This window comes from Heterodontus francisci, chromosome 18 (genome assembly GCF_036365525.1).
Source record: "Heterodontus francisci isolate sHetFra1 chromosome 18, sHetFra1.hap1, whole genome shotgun sequence".
In the NCBI taxonomy this organism is placed as follows: Eukaryota; Metazoa; Chordata; class Chondrichthyes; order Heterodontiformes; family Heterodontidae; genus Heterodontus; species Heterodontus francisci.
In genome coordinates this window covers 1,042,886-1,063,722 of record NC_090388.1, presented here as the reverse complement: position 1 = coordinate 1,063,722, position 20,837 = coordinate 1,042,886, and the positions used below count along the sequence as shown (strand labels likewise).

The 20,837-nt window shown below is 45.2% G+C and overlaps 1 protein-coding gene across 7 annotated transcripts in view; it reads left to right on the top strand.

Moving 5' to 3' along the window:
- osbpl8 (oxysterol binding protein-like 8) overlaps window positions 1–20,837 on the top strand; it is a 435,666-nt gene that overhangs the window by 156,281 nt on the left and 258,548 nt on the right. For all 7 annotated transcript variants that reach the window (XM_068050088.1, XM_068050083.1, XM_068050086.1 and 4 more), the window contains one exon: window positions 16,761–16,797. In XM_068050088.1, the coding sequence (XP_067906189.1) occupies window positions 16,761–16,797 (37 nt within the window). The remainder of the gene's footprint in view (window positions 1–16,760; window positions 16,798–20,837) is intronic.

Sequence of the window (20,837 nt, the reverse complement as noted above, 5' to 3'; positions counted from 1 at the left end):
AATTGTCACTTGCACCAAATTTCTGACTTAGCACTTGGCTAAACGAAGTGCGCTGTTCTCCGATCACTCTGTGCTGCATACTGTGTGGTCGCAAACACTGTCTACTTATAAAGAGTGCTTATGACTCGTACCGAAGTTACAACTGCTAAGTCAGCTTCCTGTTACAGTAAATAACACCTCAACCATTTTCAGCTGGTTGGCAGTTAACTGCCACTGACAGACATTTTCTGTTCACTAGGTATCTTAACTAGTTTGTAATTGTGTAGTTGTAAGTCAAACTCTAAATGTTAATCTAAATTACAGCTTGATTATATTGAAGTTTTAGAATGTGGAGCATGGACACCAAATGCTGGCCTTGCCAGTGACACACTCAACCCATGAAAAAAATTTAAAAAAACTTACCAGAGATCCCTCTTGCACCAAATTCCTGACTTTAGCACTCGGTTTCCGAAACACTCAGTTCCACGATCACTCTGCTCCACACTTCAAAATTTCAATCAATCACCTTTTAACCTTCTAAATTCCTGGGAATATTGCCCTAGTTTGTGTATTCTCTCCTAATTTAATCTTTGGAGTCCACATATTATTCTGGTAAATCTATGCTGCACTCCCTCAAAGGCCAATATATCCTCCTCAAGGTGTGGTACCCAGACTGCTCACAGTACTCCGGGTGTTGTCTTACCAGGGCTTTGTATAGCTGTAGCATAACCTCTACCTCCTTGTAGTCTCATCCTCTAGATATAAAGACCAGCATTCCTTTAGCCTTTTGTGTTATTTTCTGCAGCTGTTCATGAAATTTTAATGGTGTATGTACCTGGGCTCCCAAGTCTCTTTGGAGTTCTATTGTTTTCACCATTTAGAAAGTACCCTGTTCTATCCTCTTTAGATCTAAAGATAATGACCTCACATTTCCTTACATTGAAATCGATTTGCCACATTTGTTTAATCTATTAATATCTCTTCATAATTTTGTGCTTCCACCTAATTCACTTACAGTGCTGCCTATCATTGTATCATTAGCAATTTGGATATGCAGGTTGTTAACTCCCTCAGGGGAGTTCCTCAGGGAACCTAGGCCCAACCACCTTCAGCTGCTTCATCAATGACCTTCCCTGCATCATAAGGTCAGAAGTGGGGATGTTCGCTGATGATTGCACAATGTTCAGCACCATTTGCGACTCCTCAGATACTAAAGCAGCCTGTGTCCAGATGCAGCAAGACCTGGACAACGTGCAGGCTTGGGCTGATAAGTGGCAAGTAACATTCACGCCACACAAGTATCAGGCAATGACCATCTCAAACAAGAGAGAATCTAAGCACCTTCCCTTGACACTCAATGGCACTACCAACACTGAATCTCCCATTATCAACATTCTGGGGATTACCGTTGACCAGAAACTGAACTGGCCCTGCCACATAAATGCAGTGGCTACAAGAGCAGGTCAGAAGCTGGGAATTCTGTGGCGAGTAACTCACCTCTTGACTCCCCAATGCCTGTCCAGCATCTACAAGGCACAAGTCAGGAGTGTGATGGAATACTCGGCACTTGCCTGGGTGGGTGCAGCTCCAACAACACTCAAAAAGCTGGACACCATCCAGAACAAAACAACCTACTTGATTGGCACTCTATCCACAACTTTCAACATTCATTCCCTTCACTGACGCGTAGTGTAGCAACTCAACAAGGCTCCTTCGACAACACCTTCGAAACCCACAACTTCTATCAACTAGAAGGACAAGGGCAGCAGACACATGGGAATGCCACCACCTGCAAATTCAGCTGCAAGCCACACAACATCCTGACTTGGAACTATATCGCCATTCCTTCACTGTCACTCGATCAAAATCCTGGAACTCCCTTCTGAACAGCTCTGTGGGTGTGCCTACACCTCAAGGACTGCAGCAGTTCAAGAAGGCAGCTCACCATCACCTTCTCAAGGGCAATTAGGGATGGGCAATAAATGCTGGCTTAACCAGCGACACCCACATTCAAAGGGCTGTTTTATGTGTGGCCTGCGTGGGGCAGTTTCGAAGGAACATTGATTATGTAACCCTTGAGCTCCTTTTTTAAATTTAGCTCTAAGTTCCTGAGTCATCTCCAAACAGGATCTCTTGTCTATTCTTCTCTTTGGTCCCAGCGTGGATTGCAGTGACTGTATCCTCCCCCTTCCTCTCATACCCTTTCAAGCCATTTTGAAATGTCCGTCACACTTACAAATCTGTTTGTACAGAAGATTTGAGGGAGAGAATCCACTAACTTGTACATGATTCTAGGGCGATCTGTGCATCCTTTGCTCCCCATATTACCACTGAAACTTAATTTATCTGAATTGGCTGTAGCTATATGATTCAGCATTGTCTGTTAGAATGTGGGACATGTGCTCTTGTTGAAGTAGTTACTGAGGTTTCTGCAAGCTCTTTGTTTTATCTGCAGTCAAATTATAAATTAATGTCATTGGTGGAATTTCCTGTGAGGGTATATTTGGGAAGTTACACCCTGTGATGAAAACCCCATATGCCAGATGAAAAATATTAATTTCCTCATGTGGAACTTGGCCTGAGATTTCTCCTCGAAATTGTTAGAAATAACTTCTAAAGCAGAACAGCTAGTAGCCAAGATGGCCACGCAGAATTTGCATATGAAAACCCCAAGGATCAGCCTGGAAACAGATGTGATTAACTCTGCCTCGCCAGAACAATGGGGTGCTCTCTGATTCACTTACCTGGGAGAGCCTTATCAATGTGGTCGTCAAAAGCCATCGACACCCATTGACTTTGAAAGAACCAAACCCCCCCCCCCCCCCCCCACCAAGTATGTCTGAACAGCTTGAGGGGAGAGCCTTGAATTTCAAAGAACCTTCCGGAAGATTCTGATTCAAACACAGAGGTGGTCAGCTCACACAACTGCTTGGGCCACTCTGGAAATTTGTGAGTGGTGACTCAGAAGGCAGACAGTAACTGAGATCCAGCAAGGGAACATCTCTGTCTCCCTCTCTCCAGTAAAGTCCTAGAGAAGCCTTGCCTGCAGCTGCTAAGCCTTAAATCTATAGCCCAGCACAGCCAGCAACTAGGGGACACGGATAAAGCCCCTGTTGTGCCTTGCGGAACCTGAGAAGCAAGCCCGAACCGTGCAGGTGGCCCAGCGAGGACTTCAAGACTGCAATTTCATAGTCACAGAGTTATACGGCACAGAATTAGGCCCTTCAGCCCATCGTGTCTGCGCCGGCCATCAAGCACCTAGCTATTCTAATCCCATTTTCCAGCACTTGGCCCGTAGCCTTGTATGCTATGGTGCTTCAAGTGCTCATCTAAATACTTAAATGTTGTGAAGGTTCCTGCCTCTACCACCTCTTCAGGTAGTGTGTTCCAGATTCCAACCACCTTCTAGGTGAAAAAAAATTCCTCAAATCTCCATTAAACCTCCTGCCCCTTACCTTAAATCTATGCCCCTTGGTTATTGACCCCTCCGCTAAGGGAAAAAGTTTCTTCCTATCTAACCTATCAATGTCCCTCATAATTTTGTATACCTCATTCAGGTCCCCCTCAGCCTTCTGTGCTCTAAGGAAAACAACCCTAGCCTATCCAGTCTCTCTTCATAGCTGAAATGCTCCAGCGCAGACAACATCCTGGTGAATCTCCTCTGCACCCTCTCCAGTGCAATCACATCCTTCCTATAGTGTCGTAAGAGGTTCTGTTCCTGTACCCCTTTACTACAGTTCTTGGACTTTGGGAATTACAAGAACAAAATTGCACACGACACAGGGTTAGGCTGATCCACAAATTTGTTTTATTTAAAAAAACAAATCCTCCTAACACCCTGTTACAAAGACCTGTAAACGAATTTAAAGGACACCACACGACACCTTGATTGCTTAGTCAGATTTAAATCCCTCCACGATTTAACCTCGGCATTCACCCAAACACACAAGTCACCATGGCTTATAAAATAAACCTTTTTGGAAAACAACACAGGCAAAATCCCATGTTTCTGCCCCAAATTCACTCGATTCAAAACCCAAACCCTCCCAGGATTTGGTTGCTACACTTAAAATTGTTTTAAAACTCTCGGCCCCAAATACCCCTTGGATTTGGCTGATAATTTACAATCCACCACGCAGTTGGTCCTTCCGGTGAGGATTGTAGGTCCACGAGCCAGGTTGACCGTTCCTGACCCTCCTTCTCGATTGCAACCCCCACAGTACAAACCCCTTCAAGATTTGACAGAAAAACTGATAATCACCGACACGGCTAGTCATTACCAATGCTGATTGTAGGACCGGACCGGAGATGACCAGTCCCTATCCTTCTTCACAAAACTGCAGCGCCAAACCCTTCAATCTTGTCCTTTTTATGATGATCCTTATCGAAATATCATGAACACATTTCCTGAAGTCATCCTGCTGGATGGTCAGCACTTAGCACCTTTTAATCTCTTTCCTCTGTTACCTGCCTGGTCTAGACAGATCCATTTAGTGCTGATGTGATTTCCCTGACAGGGAACAATGAATTCCACCAAGGTGAGGTAATCCAGGTTCCAAAGCTAATATTCAGATTTCCAGCATCCGCAGTATTTTTCTTTTATATTAATATCCATGAAAGAGGTTTCTCTCCTGTCTTGACGGGGGTGAATGCTGTGCTCTGGGGTCACTTAGTTGTAACAATGACCTCCCCAATCACTCAACATGATGGCAGTTATGCTGTGTCACTGTTATGCTGATGTCCCAAATTCCAGTCCTTTAACAGTATTAGTTCTGTTGTGATGTTTGAAAATTGACTCATCAGAATGCAGCCTGCCTCTGTGTGCCTTATGTTGAGGTTTGGCTCTTATTCACAGTACTACTGCCCGTGGGGGTTGGGGTTCCTTCCCCATACTCCGCAAAGTCCAGTTGGGGGGGGTGGGGGGAGGAATTCCAATCCCACAGTGTGGTTCCCAGAACTATACACAGTATTCCAGCAGTGGCCTAACTAGCATTTTATACAGCTCCATCATAACCTCACTGCTCTTATATTCTATGCCTTGGCTAATAAAGGCAAGTATCCCATATGCCACCTTATCTACCTGTACTGCTGCCTTCAGTGATCTATGGACAAGTACACCAAGGTCCCTCTGACCCTCTGTACTTCCTAAGGTCTGACCATCCCTTGTATATTCCCTTGCCTTGTTAGTCCTCCCAAAATGCATCACCTCACACTTCTCAGCATTAAATTCCATTTGCCACTGCTCCGCCCATCTTACCAGCCCATCTATGTAGAGTCATAGAGAGATACAGCACTGAAACAGGCCCTTCGGCCCACTGAGTCTGTGCCGACCAACAACCACCCATTTATAATAATCCTATATTAATCCCATATTCCCGACCACATATCTCCCTGTAATCTAAGGCTTTCCTCCTCACTATTTACGACAACACCAATTTTGTGTCATCTACGAACTTACTGATCGTATCCCCTATATTCACGTCTAAATCATTAATGTACATACACTACAAACAACAATGTTCCCAACACCGATCCCTGCGGTACACCACTGATCACAGGCTTCCACTCACAAAAACAGCCCTGGACCATTACCCTCTGCCTCCTGCCACTAAGCCAATTTTGGATCCAATTTGCCAAATTGCCCTGGATCCCATGGGCTCTTACCTTCTTAACCAATCTCCCATGCGGGACCTTATCAAAAGCCTTACTGAAGTCCATGTAGACTACATCAACTGCCTTACCCTCATCTACACAACCAGTCACCACCTCGAAAAATTCAATCAGCCATGCTGACTATCCCTGATTAATCCCTGCCCCTCCAAGTGGAGAATAATCCTGTCCCTCAGAATTTTTTCCAATATTTTCCCGACCACTGATGTTAGACACACTGGCCTGTAATTACCTGGTTTATCCCTACTACCTTTCCTGTAATGTGGTGACCAGAACTGTACACAAGACTCCAGCTGTGGCCTCACCAGCGTTTTATTATCCTCATCACTCTAAACCAGTTAAACTAAAGACACTGAGATTCAGTATTTAAATTCCATTTATTAAGGACTCTATTTCAACCTGCCAACTCTGTTTTTCCCTTTGTAATCTCTTTGTGTGTGCGTGTGTGTATGTGTGGTTCTTGTGTGAATATGGGCGTGGATGCGTAGTGTATTTTAGTAATTTTAACTGGTTTAGAGTGATGAGGATAATAAAATGCTAGTTCGGCCACAGCTGGAGTATTGCGTACAGTTCTGATCACCACATTACAGGAAGGACATAATTGCTCTGGAGAGAGTACAGAGGAAATTTATAAGGATGTTGCCAGGGCTTGAAAGTTGCAGCTGAGACAAAATTGGATTGGCTCGGGTTGTTTGCCTGAGAACAGAGGAGGCTGAGGGGTGACTTAATTGAGGTGTACAAAATTATGAGGGGCCTAGATAGAGTAGACAGGAAGGACCTGTTTCCCCTAGTGGAGAGGTCAATTACCAGGGGGCACAGATTTAAGGTGATTGGTAGAAGAATTAGAGGGGACTTGAGGAAAAACTTTTTCACCCAGAAGGTGGTGGATGTCTGGAATTCACTGCCAGGAACGGTGGTGGAGGCAGAAACCCTCAGCTCATTTAAAAGGTACTTGGACATGCACCTGAAGTGCTGTAACCTGCAAGACTATGGACTAGGTGCTAGAAGGTGGGATTAGATTAGGCGGCTAGATTTTTCAGCTGGTGCAGACATGATGGGCTGATTGGCCTCCTCTGAGCCGTAACTTTTCTATGATTCTGTAAACGTACACATCTTTCTTGTTTAAACACAAGAAAACCTGTTTAGTTCATTTGCAATTATATTAGAGGAATGGGAGCAAGTGCTCACTGAAGCGGTAAGTTAAATAACCGTGTTAAAAAAGATAAACCCTGTTGCGGTCAAACCAGAGAAGAGGTGCAAGGGGAGCCTGAGAACCCTTCCTCACCTGGTCGTAATAACCCAAAGTTACTCCCATTCATGTGCCCATTTTGTCAATGTTCATGTACACACAAATTTCCTGTCAATGTGATTAACATGAAAATCGGTGTAAACATTTAGGGCCCAAGTAAAACATAATTATGAAAATTAAATTTCAAGCTATCTAAACATCCATACTCTACAGCAGGGTTGGGCAAATATCTGGCAAATGGAGTATAACGTGGGGAAATGTGAAATTGTCCATTTTGGCAGGAAGAATTTTTAAAAATCATATAAATGGTGAGAGGATGCAGAGGGATCTGGGTGTCCTAGTGCATGAATCGCAAAAGGTTAGTATGCAGGCGCAGCAAGTAATTAGGAAAGCTAACAGAATGTTATCATTTCTTGCGAGGGGAATTGAATACAAAAGTAGGGAGGTTATGCTTCAGCTATACAGGGCATTGGTGAGACCACATCTGGAGTACTGTATACAGTACTGGTCTCCTTATTTAAAGAAGGATGTAAATGCGTTGGAAGCAGTACAGAGAAGGTTTACTAGACTAATAACTGGAATGGGTGGGTTGTTTATGAGGAAAGGTTGGACAGGCTGGAGTTTAGAAGAGTAGGAGGTGACTTGATTGAAACATATAAGATCCTGAGGGGTCTTGACAGGGTGGATGTGGAAAGGATGTTTCCCCTTGTGGGAGAATCTAGAACTCGGGGTCACTGTTTAAAAATAAGGCGTCGCCCATTTAAGACAGATGGGGAGAAAGTTTTTCTCTCAGAGGGTCATGAGTCTTTGGAATTCTCTTCCTCAAAAGGCAGTGGAAGCAGAGTCTTTGAATATTTTTAAGGCAGAGGTAGATCGATTCTTGATAAGCAAAGGAGTGAAAGGTTATTCGAGTAGGTGGGAATGTGGAGTTGAGTTTACAATCAGATCAGCCACGATCTTGTTGAATGGCGGAGCAGGCTCGAGGGGTCAAGTGGCCTACTCCTGCTCCTAATTTGTATGTTCATATATTGTCTAACAAATGGCTCACAGGCCAGGATCCGGCCCGGCAAAGTTTTCTGTCCGGCCTGCTGATGTATTTCAGAGATGAGAAATTTTCCATTGTCTTCTTTCAGAATGCTTTAAAAAAAAAAAAAATTACAATGTCAGTTTCACAACTGACAGGTGCCAACATCGGGAATAACGGTTTCTCAACTTAAGACTGATTCGGGGTTTTCTGGCGGGTTCCGACTTTTCTTTAAAAGCGCACCGGAAAACCCCGAATTAGTCCGAAGTTGGGAAACTGCTGTTCACACGCACACCACCTGTCAGATGTGAAACTGAGAGGGGGGGGTCGGGGGGGTTGGTGCCAAGGTGGCGACAGAGACACCAGTGGGGTGAGGGGGAACAGAGACATGGGGGTGGATGCTGGAGATGGAGATGAAGTCAGTGTGACTAAGGGGAAGAGCAGGCAGGGAGCAGATGATGAATATAAAGGGACTGGTGGTCTGAGGTGCATTTGTTTTAATGCAAGAAGTGTAGTTGGTAAGGCAGATGAACTTAGGGCTTGGATTAGTACCTGGGAGTATGATGTTATTGCTATTACTGAGACTTGGTTGAGGGAAGGGCATGATTGGCAACTAAATATCCCAGGATATCGATGCTTCAGGCGGGATAGAGAGGGCGGTAAAAGGGGTGGAGGAGTTGCATTACTGGTCAAAGAGGATATCACAGCTGTGCTGAAGGAGGGCACTATGGAGGACTCGAGCAGTGAGGCAATATGGACAGAACTCAGAAATAGGAAGGGTGCGGTAACAATGTTGGGGCTGTACTACAGGCCTCCCAACAGCGAGCGTGAGATAGAGGTACAAATATGTAAACAGATTATGGAAAGATGTAGGAGCAACAGGGCGGTGGTGATGGGAGATTTTAATTTTCCCAACATTGACTGGGATTCGCTTAATGTTAGAGGTCCAGATGGAGCAGAATTTGTAAGGAGCATCCAGGAGGGTTTTCTAGAGCAGTATGTAAATAGTCCAACTCGGGAAGGGGCCATACTGGACCTGGTGTTGGGGAATGAGCCCGGCCAGGTGGTTGAAGTTTCAGTAGGGGACTACTTTGGGAATAGTGATCACAATTCCGTAAGCTTTAAAATACTCATGGACAAAGACGAGAGTGGTCCTAAAGGAAGAGTGCTAAATTGGGGGAAGGCCAACTATACCAAAATTCGGCAGGAGCTGGGAAATGTAGATTGGGAGCAGCTGTTTGAAGGTAAATCCACATGTGATATGTGGGAGGCTTTTAAAGAGAGGTTGATTAGCGTGCAGGAGAGACATGTTCCTGTGAAAATGAGGGATAGAAATGGCAAGATTAGGGAACCATGGATGACAGGTGAAATTGTGAAACTAGCTAAGAGGAAAAAGGAAGCATACATAAGGTCTAGGCGGCTGATGAAAGACGAAGCTTTGAAAGAATATCGGGAATGTAGGACCAATCTGAAACGAGGAATTAAGAGGGCTAAAAGGGGTCATGAAATATCTTTAGCAAACAGGGTTAAGGAAAATCCCAAAGCCTTTTATTCATATATAAGGAGCAAGAGGGTAACTAGAGAAAGGATTGGCCCACTAAAGGACAAAGGAGGAATGTTATGCTTGGACTCAGAGAAAATGGGTGAGATTCTAAACGAGTACATTGCATCGGTATTCACCGAGGAGAGGGACATGACGGATGTTGAGGTTAGGAACAGATGTTTGATTACTCTAGGTCAAGTCGGCATAAGGAGGGAGGAAGTGTTGGGTATTCTAAAAGGCATTAAGGTGGACAAGTCCCCAGGTCCGGATGGGATCTATCCCAGGTTACTGAGGGAAGCGAGAGAGGAAATAGCTGGGGCCTTAACAGATATCTTTGCAGCATCCTTAAACACGGGTGAGGTCCCGGAGGACTGGAAAATTGCTAATGTTGTCCCCTTGTTTAAGAAGGGTAGCAGGGATAATCCAGGTAATTATAGACCGGTGAGCCTGACGTCAGTGGTAGGGAAGCTGCTGGAGAAGATACTGAGGGATAGGATCTATTCCCATTTGGAAGAAAATGGGCTCATCAGTGATAGGCAACATGGTTTTGTGCAGGGAAGGTCATGTCTTACCAACTTAATAGAATTCTTTGAGGAAGTGACAAAGTTGATTGATGAGGGAAGGGCTGTAGATGTCATATACATGGACTTGAGTAAGGCGTTTGATAAGGTTCCCCATGGCAGGCTGATGGAGAAAGTGAAGGCGCTTGGGGTCCAAGGTGTACTAGCTAGATGGATAAAGAACTGGCTGGGCAACAGGAGACAGAGAGTAGCAGTAGAAGGGAGTTTCTCAAAATGGAGACGTGTGACCAGTGGTGTTCCACAGGGATCCGTGCTGGGACCACTGTTGTTTGTGATATACATTAATGATTTGGAGGAAAGTATAGGTGGACTGATTAGCAAATTTGCAGACGACACTAAGATTGGTGGAGTAGCAGATAGTGAAGGGGACTGTCAGAGAATACAGCAGAATATAGATAGATTGGAGAGTTGGGCAGAGAAATGGCAGATGGAGTTCAATCAGGGCAAATGCGAGGTGATGCATTTTGGAAGATCCAATTCAAGAGTGAACTATACAGTAAATGGAAAAGTCCTGGGGAAAATTGATGTCCAGAGAGATTTGGGTGTTCAGGTCCACTGTTCCCTGAAGGTGGCAACGCAGGTAAATAGAGTGGTCAAGAAGGCATACGGCATGCTTTCCTTCATCGGACGGGGTATTGAGTACAAGAGTTGGCAGGTCATGTTACAGTTGTATAGGACTTTGGTTCGGCCACATTTGGAATACTGCGTACAGTTCTGGTCGCCACATTATCAAAAGGATGTGGATGCTTTGGAGAGGGTGCAGAGGAGGTTCACCAGGATGTTGCCTGGTATGGAGGGCGCTAGCTATGAAGAGAGGTTGAGTAGATTAGGATTATTTTCATTAGAAAGACGGAGGTTGAGGGGGGACCTGATTGAGGTGTACAAAATCATGAGAGGTATAGACAGGGTGGATAGCAAGAAGCTTTTTCCCAGAGTGGGGGTTTCAATTACTAGAGGACACGAGTTCAAAGTGAAAGGGGAAAAGTTTAGGGGGGATATGCGTGGAAAGTTCTTTACGCAGAGGGTGGTGGGCACCTGGAACACATTGCCAGCGGAGGTGGTAGATGCGGGCACGATGGAGTCTTTTAAGATGTATCTAGACAGATACATGAATGGGCAGGAAGAAAAGAGATACAGAAGCTGAGAAAATAGGCGACATGTTTAGAGAGAGGCTCTGGATCGGCGCAGGCTTGGAGGGCCGAAGGGCCTGTTCCTGTGCTGTAATTATCTTTGTTCTTTGTTCTTTTGTTCTTTGAGACGGTGGAGGAGAGTGACGGGGTGGGGGGTGCAGCCAGGGAGACAGAGAAAGGAGGGGAGACGGGGCGAGGAGTGGAGGGGACTGGGGGGTTGGTTCGGACAGGGAGAGGGTGTGGGGCTGGGTGGGGCGGGGTGGTGAAGGAGAGGGGGAGGAGGCAGGGGGCAGGGGTGGTGAGGGGGAGGAGGCAGGGAGGGGGCGATGAAGGATGGGGAGACACAGAGTCGGGGGGGGTAGAGGGGCAGACAGAGAGGGAGGGGTGGACAGAGAGGGGGGAACACGGGAGGAGGGAGAGGCCGATAGATGGACAGACGGTGGGAGGGAGAGAGAATGATCAAGACCACTCTTGACAGATGGACATTTATCTGGAATACTCCACATCGCTCCAAGAGGTGTGTAGGCAAACATTGACTACCTGTGCAAGCAGAAAAATGCATCGTTTCTCACTAAATCAGTGTCCAACATATTGATGAGAAAGTGAATCAATAAATTAATCTCATTGAAAGCTTCTGCACAAAAATGCACCTTTGTTGTTGTTTTGATTGATAGTGAGATAAATTTTAATGGCTTTATCTTTCGGAAATTGTCTCACCTGCCCCCGATGTAAGACAAAAATTGTAATGTGGCCCACCTCGCGAAAAGGTTGGATAACCCTGTTCGACAGCATGGTTAAGAACATGCAATTGTGGAAGCTTTTGAATTTTTAACATGCCTTGTACTGATCCCATGAAAATGCTTTCAAAAGAACAGAAATACAGTGCAGGTCTCTGAGGATGAGTAAGAAAAATAAAATTGCATTAAAACACCAGAAAACTGACACTGCCGCTCGGACTAAAACTTCGGGCCTAATTTTATATCCATTTTGAACCAGCATAGTTACAGGAAATTTATGTGTACAGCTCTTTCACTGACAGAGGCATTGTAATGAGCCTAGGTGCATTTGGGAGCAGGAAATGATAGCTTGGTGTAAAAGAGTCAGGAAATTCAGGTGCAGCTCAATTCTGTGTCCAGATTTTCTCTGTCTTTTACGCTGTGTATTTGTTCTCGATTGCACGTCTTTTGGGGAGCAAATACGCAGGAAATTTCACTGTACAAGACCAGATGAATAAAGTTCCAGGATAATCAGTTGTCTGAGCAGAACCACTTCCTTCCTTTCCATTTGGCCTCTTTGTCTCGAGAGACAATGGGTAAGCGCCTAGAGGTGGTCAGTGGTTTGTGGAGCAGTGCCTGGAGTGGCTGTAAAGGTCAATTCTAGAGTGACAGACTTTTCCACAGGCGCTGCAGGTACGGTTGGTTGTCAGGGCTGTTACACAGTTGGCTCTCTCCTGACACTGCTGTCTCTTTTCCTGCCAACTGCTGAGTCTCTTCGACTCGCCTCTGTTCAGCCCTGCCTTTATAGGTATCCGCCAGTTCTGGCGATCGCTCGCAACTGGCTCCCACGACTTGTGGTCAATGTCGCAAGACTTCATGTCGCGTTTGCAAACGTCTTCAAAGCAGAGACAGGGAGGGTCTGATACCAGTGACGAGCTAGCTGTACAATATGTCCTTGTGGATCCTGCCATCTTCCATGCGGCTCACATGGTCAAGCCATCTCAAGTGCCGCTGGCTCAGTAGGGCAAACATGCTGGGGATGTTGGTTGCCTCGAGGATTTCTGCATTGGAGATACGGTCCTGCCACCTGATGCCGAGGATTCTCCGGAGACAGCAAAGATGGAATGTGTTGAGACGTCGTTCTTGGCTGACATACATTGTCCAGGCCTCGCTGCCGTAGAGCAAGGTACTGAGGACACAGGCTTGAAACACTCAGACTTTTGTGTTCCATGTCAGTGTGCCATTTTCCCACACTCTGTTGGCCAGTCTGGACATAGCAGCAGACACCTTTCCTATGTGCTTGTTGATTTCTGCATCGAGAGACAGGTTACTGGTAATGGTTGAGCCCAGTTCGGTGAACTCTTGAAACACTTCCAGAGCGTGGTCGCCAATATTGATGGATAGAGCATTTCTGACGTCCTGTCCCATGATGTTCGTTTTCTTGAGGCTGATGGTTAGGCCAAATTTGTTGCAGGCAGCCGCAAACCTGTCGATGAGTCTCTGCAGACACTCTTCAGTGTGGGATGTTAATGCAGCATCGTCAGCAAGAGGAGTTCCCTGATGAGGACTTTCCGTACTTTGGTCTTCGCTCTAAGACGGGCATTGTTGAACAACCTGCCATCTGATCTTATGTGGAGGAAAATTCCTTCTTCTGAAGACTTGAACGCATGTGAGAGCAGCAGGGAGAAGAAGATCCCCAACAGTGTAGGTGCGAGAACACAGCCCTGTTTCACGCCACTCAAGATAGGAAAGGAGTCTGATGATGCACTGTTATGCTGAATTGTTTATTTTTTTTATTTATTTAGAGATACAGCACTGAAACAGGCCCTTCAGCCCACCGAGTCTGTGCCGACCAAGAACCACCCATTTATACTAACCCGACAGTAATCCCAAATTCCCTACCACCTGCCTACACTAGGGGCAATTTACAATGGCCAATTTACCTATCACCTGCAAGTCTTTGGCGGTGGGAGGAAACCGGAGCCCCGGCGGAAACCCACGCGGTCACAGGGAGAACTTGCAAACTCCGCACAGGCAGTACCCAGAATTGAACCAGGGTCCCTGGAGCTGTGAGGCTGCGGTGCTAACCACTGCGCCACTGTGCCTTTCATATTGTCATGGAACAAGGTAGTGATGCTTAGTAGCTTTGGTGGACATGTGACCTTTGCTAGTAGTCTGAAGAGACCACATCTGCTGACGAGGCCAAAGGCTTTGGTGAGAGCTATGAAGACAACGAAGAGGGCCATCCGTTGTTTGCAACATTTCTCCTGTAGCTGGTGAAGGGGGAACAGCATATCGATAGTGGATCTCTCTGCTCAAAAGCCGCACTGTGCCTCAGGGTAGACGCGCTCAGCCAGCTTCTGGAGTGTGTTCAAAATGACTTGAGCCAAGACTTTCTCCACTATGCTGAGCAGGGAGATTCCACGGTAGTTGTTGCAGTCACTGCGGTCACCCTTTTTCTTATAGAGGGTGATGATATTGGCATCACGCATTTCCTGTGGTACTGCTCCCTCATCCCAGCACAGGCAATGGAGTTCATGGAGTGCTGAGAGTATAGCAGACTTGGCACTCTTGATTATTTCAGGGGTAATGCCGTCCTTTCCATGGGCATTTCCACTGGCTAGAGAATCAATGGCATCATTGAGTTCCGATTTTGTTGGCTGTTCGTCCAGCTCATCCATGACTGGCAGAGACTGGGCTGCATTAAGGGCGGTAACAGTGACAACATTTTCCCTGGAGTACAGTTCCAGGTAGTGCTGCACCCAGCGATTCATTTTCTTGCGTTGGTCAGTGATCGTTTCCCCTGATTTAGATTTAAGAGGGTTGGGGGTGGGGGGTCGATCTTCTTGATGGTTGGCCCAAAAGCTTTCTTATTGCTGTCATACATTCCTCTGATGTTTCCGGTCGGAGGCCAGCTGAATACGACTGCATAGGTGTTGCCAGTAGTTGTTTGCACAGCGCCTAGCTGTTCTTTGTGCAGTGCTTCTGGCTACTTTAAGTGCTAAGGATGTTAACTCGTTGGGGGCTTTCTTGTAGTTCAACAGTGCAGTGCGCTTGGCGGCTATAACTGGTTCCAGTTCTTCCAAGTGAGATCGAAACTAGTCTGCATTCTGCTTCTCACGTCTGCCAAAGATGGTCATTGCTGAGTCATAGATGGCGTCTCTGATGTGAGCCCACTTGGTCTCTGCATCCCCTGCAGGAATGTTTTGAAGGGCTTTTTCAAGCGAATTGAGAAACTTTTGTGACAGCTGTGGATAAGAAATTCTAGTAGTGTTAATACGCGGGTGGCCCTTCTGCTTGGAGTGATGTAGCTTCTTTGGTTTGAGTCTAACTTTGTTGCACACCAGGGAGTGGTCGGTGTCGCAGTCCGCACTGTGGAAGGAGTGTGTGATTTGAACACTGTTCGTGGAGGCTCGCCTTGTGACGATGAGGTCCAGCTGGTGCCAACGACGTGATCTTGGGTGTCTCGATGAAACCTGGTGACAGGGTTTAGTTGGAAAGAACGAGTTGGTGATGCAGAGGTTGTGATAGGTACACAACTCCAGCAGTCTCTGTCCATTCTCATTCATCCTTCCAGTGCCGTAGCCCCCGAGGCAGGAGGGCCATGAGTCATGGTTGGCCCCAACCCTGGCATTAAAGTCCCCCAGCAGGAACAATTGTTCGGTATTAGGAATACTACTAATTATGTTATGGAGTTCTTCGTAGAACTGGTCTTAAACTTCTGGTGGGGCGCAGAGTGTTGGAGCATAGATGCTGAGTAGGTGTACTGGATCAGTGGTGGTGAGCAGTCGGATGGACAGTATGTGTTCTGAGCCATTTGTCGGTGGCTCTATCATGCACAGCAAAGAGTTTGTGATGGCAAAGCCCACTCCATGCTGTTTTGGTTCTTTTGGATCCCTACCCTGCCAGTAGAAGGTGTAGTCTTGCTCTCTTAGAGATCCGCTTGCAGGGAGGTGTGTCTCCTGAAGTGCTGCAATGTCCACATTGAGTCTACTGAGCTCATTGTTAATGATGGCGGTCTTCCGAGAGTCGTTGATTTGTGTAAGATCTTCCGACAAGCCAGGACACACAGTTCTGACGTTCCAGCTTACAAAACAAAGGGCTGGTACTTTCTTTCCTTTTTTTGTCGTGCTGCTTGCGGGGGCATTATTTCACAAACTGTTGTATTTAGTGTATCTGTCCCTAATGTTTTTAAATTGTCAGAAGTAACGAAAGGGTGTTGGTGTTACATTTGTCGATCCCCTCCTCCTTCCTCTTCCCTTGGCTCCCAGAGGACTTGATGTGCACAACTAATGCCTAGGTTAAAATAGAGTAGGCAGCATTTGAAAGCACAGCCTAAATATCGCTTTTAAATAGGACTAATGGATATTGATTTAACTGAGAAAATTTGCACTTGAAACCTTTGTACTTAGTTCTACATTACCTTTGGAAGGGTTCCTGAGTTAGAAAGGCTTGCACTTCATTTTGTTTATGTTCTGATTTGTATCTAAGACAGTCATTAAATAATGCAAAACCCAGGTCAGTGTTTAAATAGTAGATCTGCTTTTATGTCAGTGCCATTTTAACTTCAGATTCAGGAAGACTGACTCCTGCCATTTACACTAAATCCAGCTCTCCTGTTGGTAGACTGATTAGAAGCTGATCTATCACTTGTAAGCTTTGTTGGCATTTATGTGATTATCCTAACAAACTGGATGACAATTTTGCTTTGAATGCTTTATGCATAAAACGTATTGTATGACTGTACTAACCCATTTTACTTTGTTGTCTCCCCTCCTCCCATGTTTCTTCTTCATGCATTATCCTTTCTAATTTCCCCTCGGGTGGACTTTGCTGCCGCTTATGTGTATGTTACAATGCACCAATAGCATCATGGAGAAATCAGAGACTTACAAGGATTTTCAAGTAAGTGACTTTCATTTTGTGAAACCATTTCTGTGGAATATTGCTGTTCTTTTTTGGGTGTAACTTTACAATTTTTACAGCTGGCAAATTAGAAGCAGGTGAAATGGAAACTGCATCTTGGGAACAGGACAATGTGCCTTCACTTCAAAATTACTGCTGAAAAAATATTGGATAATTACATTTGGCGAAACAGTACAGTCAGTGCACCAAAGAAAATTGTCTGGAATGTTTTGACATAGTGCAGTGCATGAATAGAAATATTACTGTAAAGTAATATTCCAATCAAAAAATTGTGATCAGCATTGCAGATCTGGCATTTATATTGCTGCAATGTGTTTGGATTATTCCTGGTGTTTTAATGGTTGTTAATTATCAGCTAGTGTAGGGTATTCCTGGATCAGTAAATATGGTACAGGCAGGGCTTCATTTTCAATTTCCTGATTTCCCTTTCATCCAAAATCACAAATCAAAAAAAACATACATGTAGGATACATATTGGGAGCAACGATTTGAGGATTTGATTTATCTTTGAACTGGTATAGTGTTCTCTGTAGATGTAACTTATTCAGACCATTCTCTACTAGATGTTTCAAATGCTTGACTTGCTGCAAGTTACTTGTTCGTGCATGGTGGTAATTGTGTTTCTGACTGTCAGTGAGTAAATTGGGATATGAATGCATGAGGTTGTGATTCTTAACAGCAAAATATGTGTCACAGATGGAAGTGCCAAGAAGAGGAGAAAAGTGCACTAGTAATTTACTCTTGTTTGCTGTTTATCTGTTATCCCATCATGAAACTGAACTACTGTAATTTATTCTGCATGGTCTGTACACTACTGGATGTATGAACTGGGGAAGACGCATGTGAATGATGGTCTTTTAATTCAGTGCATGCTGATGTCGACTGATTTCGCAGTTTGTTTACAACTCATCAGTGTTTCTTGTGTTAAGTGTTGTAGGGCTTTTACTGTGGCAAATGGTCACAGTGGATATCCATGCTGCCATTTATCACAACACGTTGCTTGTGCGTCAATCTCAGCTTCTCAGTCTGTAGTCTTAACTGATCAAGTCTGTGGAAAAATTCAGTGTCCTTTGAGCCAGGCATATTTGTGAAGCTGAAGATGGAAGGTATGTGGGAGAGGGATTTAAGATGATGGTTGGTAGCAGATAAAGAAACCTGGGGATGAACCTGGAGTTGTGGGTAGTTTTGGTAGAGGAGAGAGAGAGGCTCAGTGTGCTCCAGCCAGATCTGGTCATTATTGGCTAAACCAGTTATGCATCAGATGCTCTTAAGTCTGTGCCCCTTGAGCTTGAGGGAGTTAAGATGAGGGCCATTTAGAGAGAATGATGTGAATAAGAGCTTTTCCTGGGGACTAGGGCATCAACAGTGGAGGTGAAGGAATGGTTGAGCAAGTGGACAATTGCAGAAGAGTATTGCTGTGAGTGTGAAAGGCTGAAGACTAGGCATATTTGGGAGTTTTCCTCCTGGGGTGGTGCAGAAGAGAGTATGCTTGGAAGAGAGGGTGGGGGTTGGTTGTTGTGATGAGGGATGCAAGGAAGTGGTCAGAGTTGGTGTGATGAGGCAAAGTTGAGAGAGTGACTGTGAAGAGAAGTAGGAAGATTTTATCTGGAGGGTGAGGCTTGCTTAATGCAAGAGAGTAGTAATTCATACAGTGGAAAGAGGCAAGGACAGCTGCAAATGCGATTGAAATCTGCAACGGTAAGGAGTTGTTCAATGTAGCAACTGAGACAGGACATTGTGGGCTTGAGAGGTAAGCAACTCTGAAGAGGTGAGTGGCATCAGAGACCAAGCTGTGACTTGATTCGGGCCACACCACTATGCGTGATTAGGCGGGGCAAATGGTGGAAAGTATAGCCATGCAGGTGGCTTTGGCAAGGGTCAGCGTTTCAGCACTCATGAGCTTGGTTTCAGTCAAAGCCAGGATTTCAATACAATCATTCATGCCCAGGAACCTTGCAGGAAGAGGGCTGTCAATTTGTAGGTAATCAAAAAATGGCAGAGGGATTTAATGAGTACTTCTCATCAGCCTTTATTTGTAGACACTGACGAGGATAAGTGAAAAAAAATACACCGCCTAAAAACTTAGACAATTTTAAAAATGAATGCAAATTGGGAAGCATTGAATTTCTAAAAAGTGTCTTAATTTTTCCCTCCAGGTTGCCTATTCACTCACTAATAAAGCCCTTGCCATCCACGACCTGGAAATTACAACATCAAAACAGGGCTTTTGATCTTACCAGCTTTAGTTGCTGTTTATACTCCACATGACCAAATCAGTAGGATATTGATAAGGAGGTGACCCATCCTGAATTCCTTAAGAGTGTGATGAATGACATGATAGATAAATGGTGAAGCTTAGATAGGTTAATTAAGCATAAGGAAGACGAAAGACCAATGCTTGACAGTACATAATAGAATTCTGAGGAAACATTTCGGACAGCTTTTGACAAAGTACCACACGAGATTACCAGAAAAGATGATTCTTCTTTGGCCTCCTTGTCTCGGGAGACAATGGGTAAGCACCTGGAAGTGGTCAGTGGTTTGTGGAGCAGTGCCTGGAGTGGCTATAGAGGCCAATACTAGAGTGACAGACTCTTCCACAGGTGCTACAGAAAAAATTGGTTGTTGGGGCTGTTACACAGTTGGCTCTCCCCTTGCGCTTCTGTCTTTTGTCCTGCCAACTGCTAAGTCTCTTCGACTCGCCACACTTTAGCCCCGCCTTTATGGCTTCCCGCCAGCTCTGGCGATCGCTGGCAACTGACTCCCACGACTTGTGATCAATGTCACAGGACTTCATGTCGCGTTTGCAGACGTCTTTAAAGCGGAGACATGGACGGCCTGATACCAGTGATGAGCTCGCTGTACAATGTGTCCTTGGGGATCCTGCCATCTTCCATGCGGCTCATATGGCCAAGCCATCTCACGTGCCGCTGACTCAGTAGGGTGTATAAGCTGGGGATGTTGGCCGCCTCGAAGCCCCCAGAAAAGATTAAGAGGCATAGAATTAGTAGGTTGGCAAAATTTGGTTAGAAGGGAGAAGAAAAAAGATGGAAGTTAAAGCAAGTTTTTCAGTGGTTGGACATGAGTAGAGGATATTTCTCATCACTGTGTTAATCAATAATTTGGATATAGGCCTAGAGGGGCTGAAGTCGACATTTGCAGATGATACCAACATAGGAAGCATAGTTGATTCTTTAAAAGGTCAAAGGAAGCTATGAAGGTTTAGAATCATAGAGTTATACAGCACAGAAACAGACCCTTCGACCCATCATGTTTGTGCTGGCTATCAAGCACCTAACTATTCTAATGCCATTTTCCAGCATTTGGCCCGTAGCCTTGTATGCTATGGGGTTTCAAGCGCTCATCTAAATACTTCTTAAATGTTGTGAGGTTTCCAGCTTCTACCACCTCTTCAGGCAGTGTGTTCCAGATTCCAACCACCCTCTGGGTGAAAATTGTTTTCCTCAAATCCACTCTGAACCTCCTGCCTCTTATCTTAAATCTATGCCCCCGAGTTATTGACCTCTGCGCTAAGGGAAAAAGTTCTTCCTATCTAACCTATCAATGTCTCTCATAATTTTGCATACCTCAGTCATGTTCCCCCCTCAGCCTTCTCTGCTCTAAGGAAAACAACCCTAGCCTTTTCAGTCTCTCTTCAATTCTGAAATGCTCCGACCCAGGCAACATCCTGGTGAATCTCCTCTGCACCCTCTCCAGTGCAATCACATCCTTCCTATAGTGTGTTGAGGAGAACAGGCATTGGGTTAAAAAGTGGCTGATGGAGCTCAATGTCAATACATTTTAGTATTTTAGAAAAATTATACTGACTGGAAGTAGGCTCAGTGATGGGGAAGGACAGAGAGATTTGATGGTATGGCTGTTCCATTTTTTTTTAAAAGACGTTAGTAGAATTCCAGGTTTTAATTGAAGGCTCATCATTACATCGAGCCGATGTCAAACCTTCACTTCAGTTCGAGTGTGTGCAGTATTGGGCTTCACACCAAAAGAATGATTTTGAG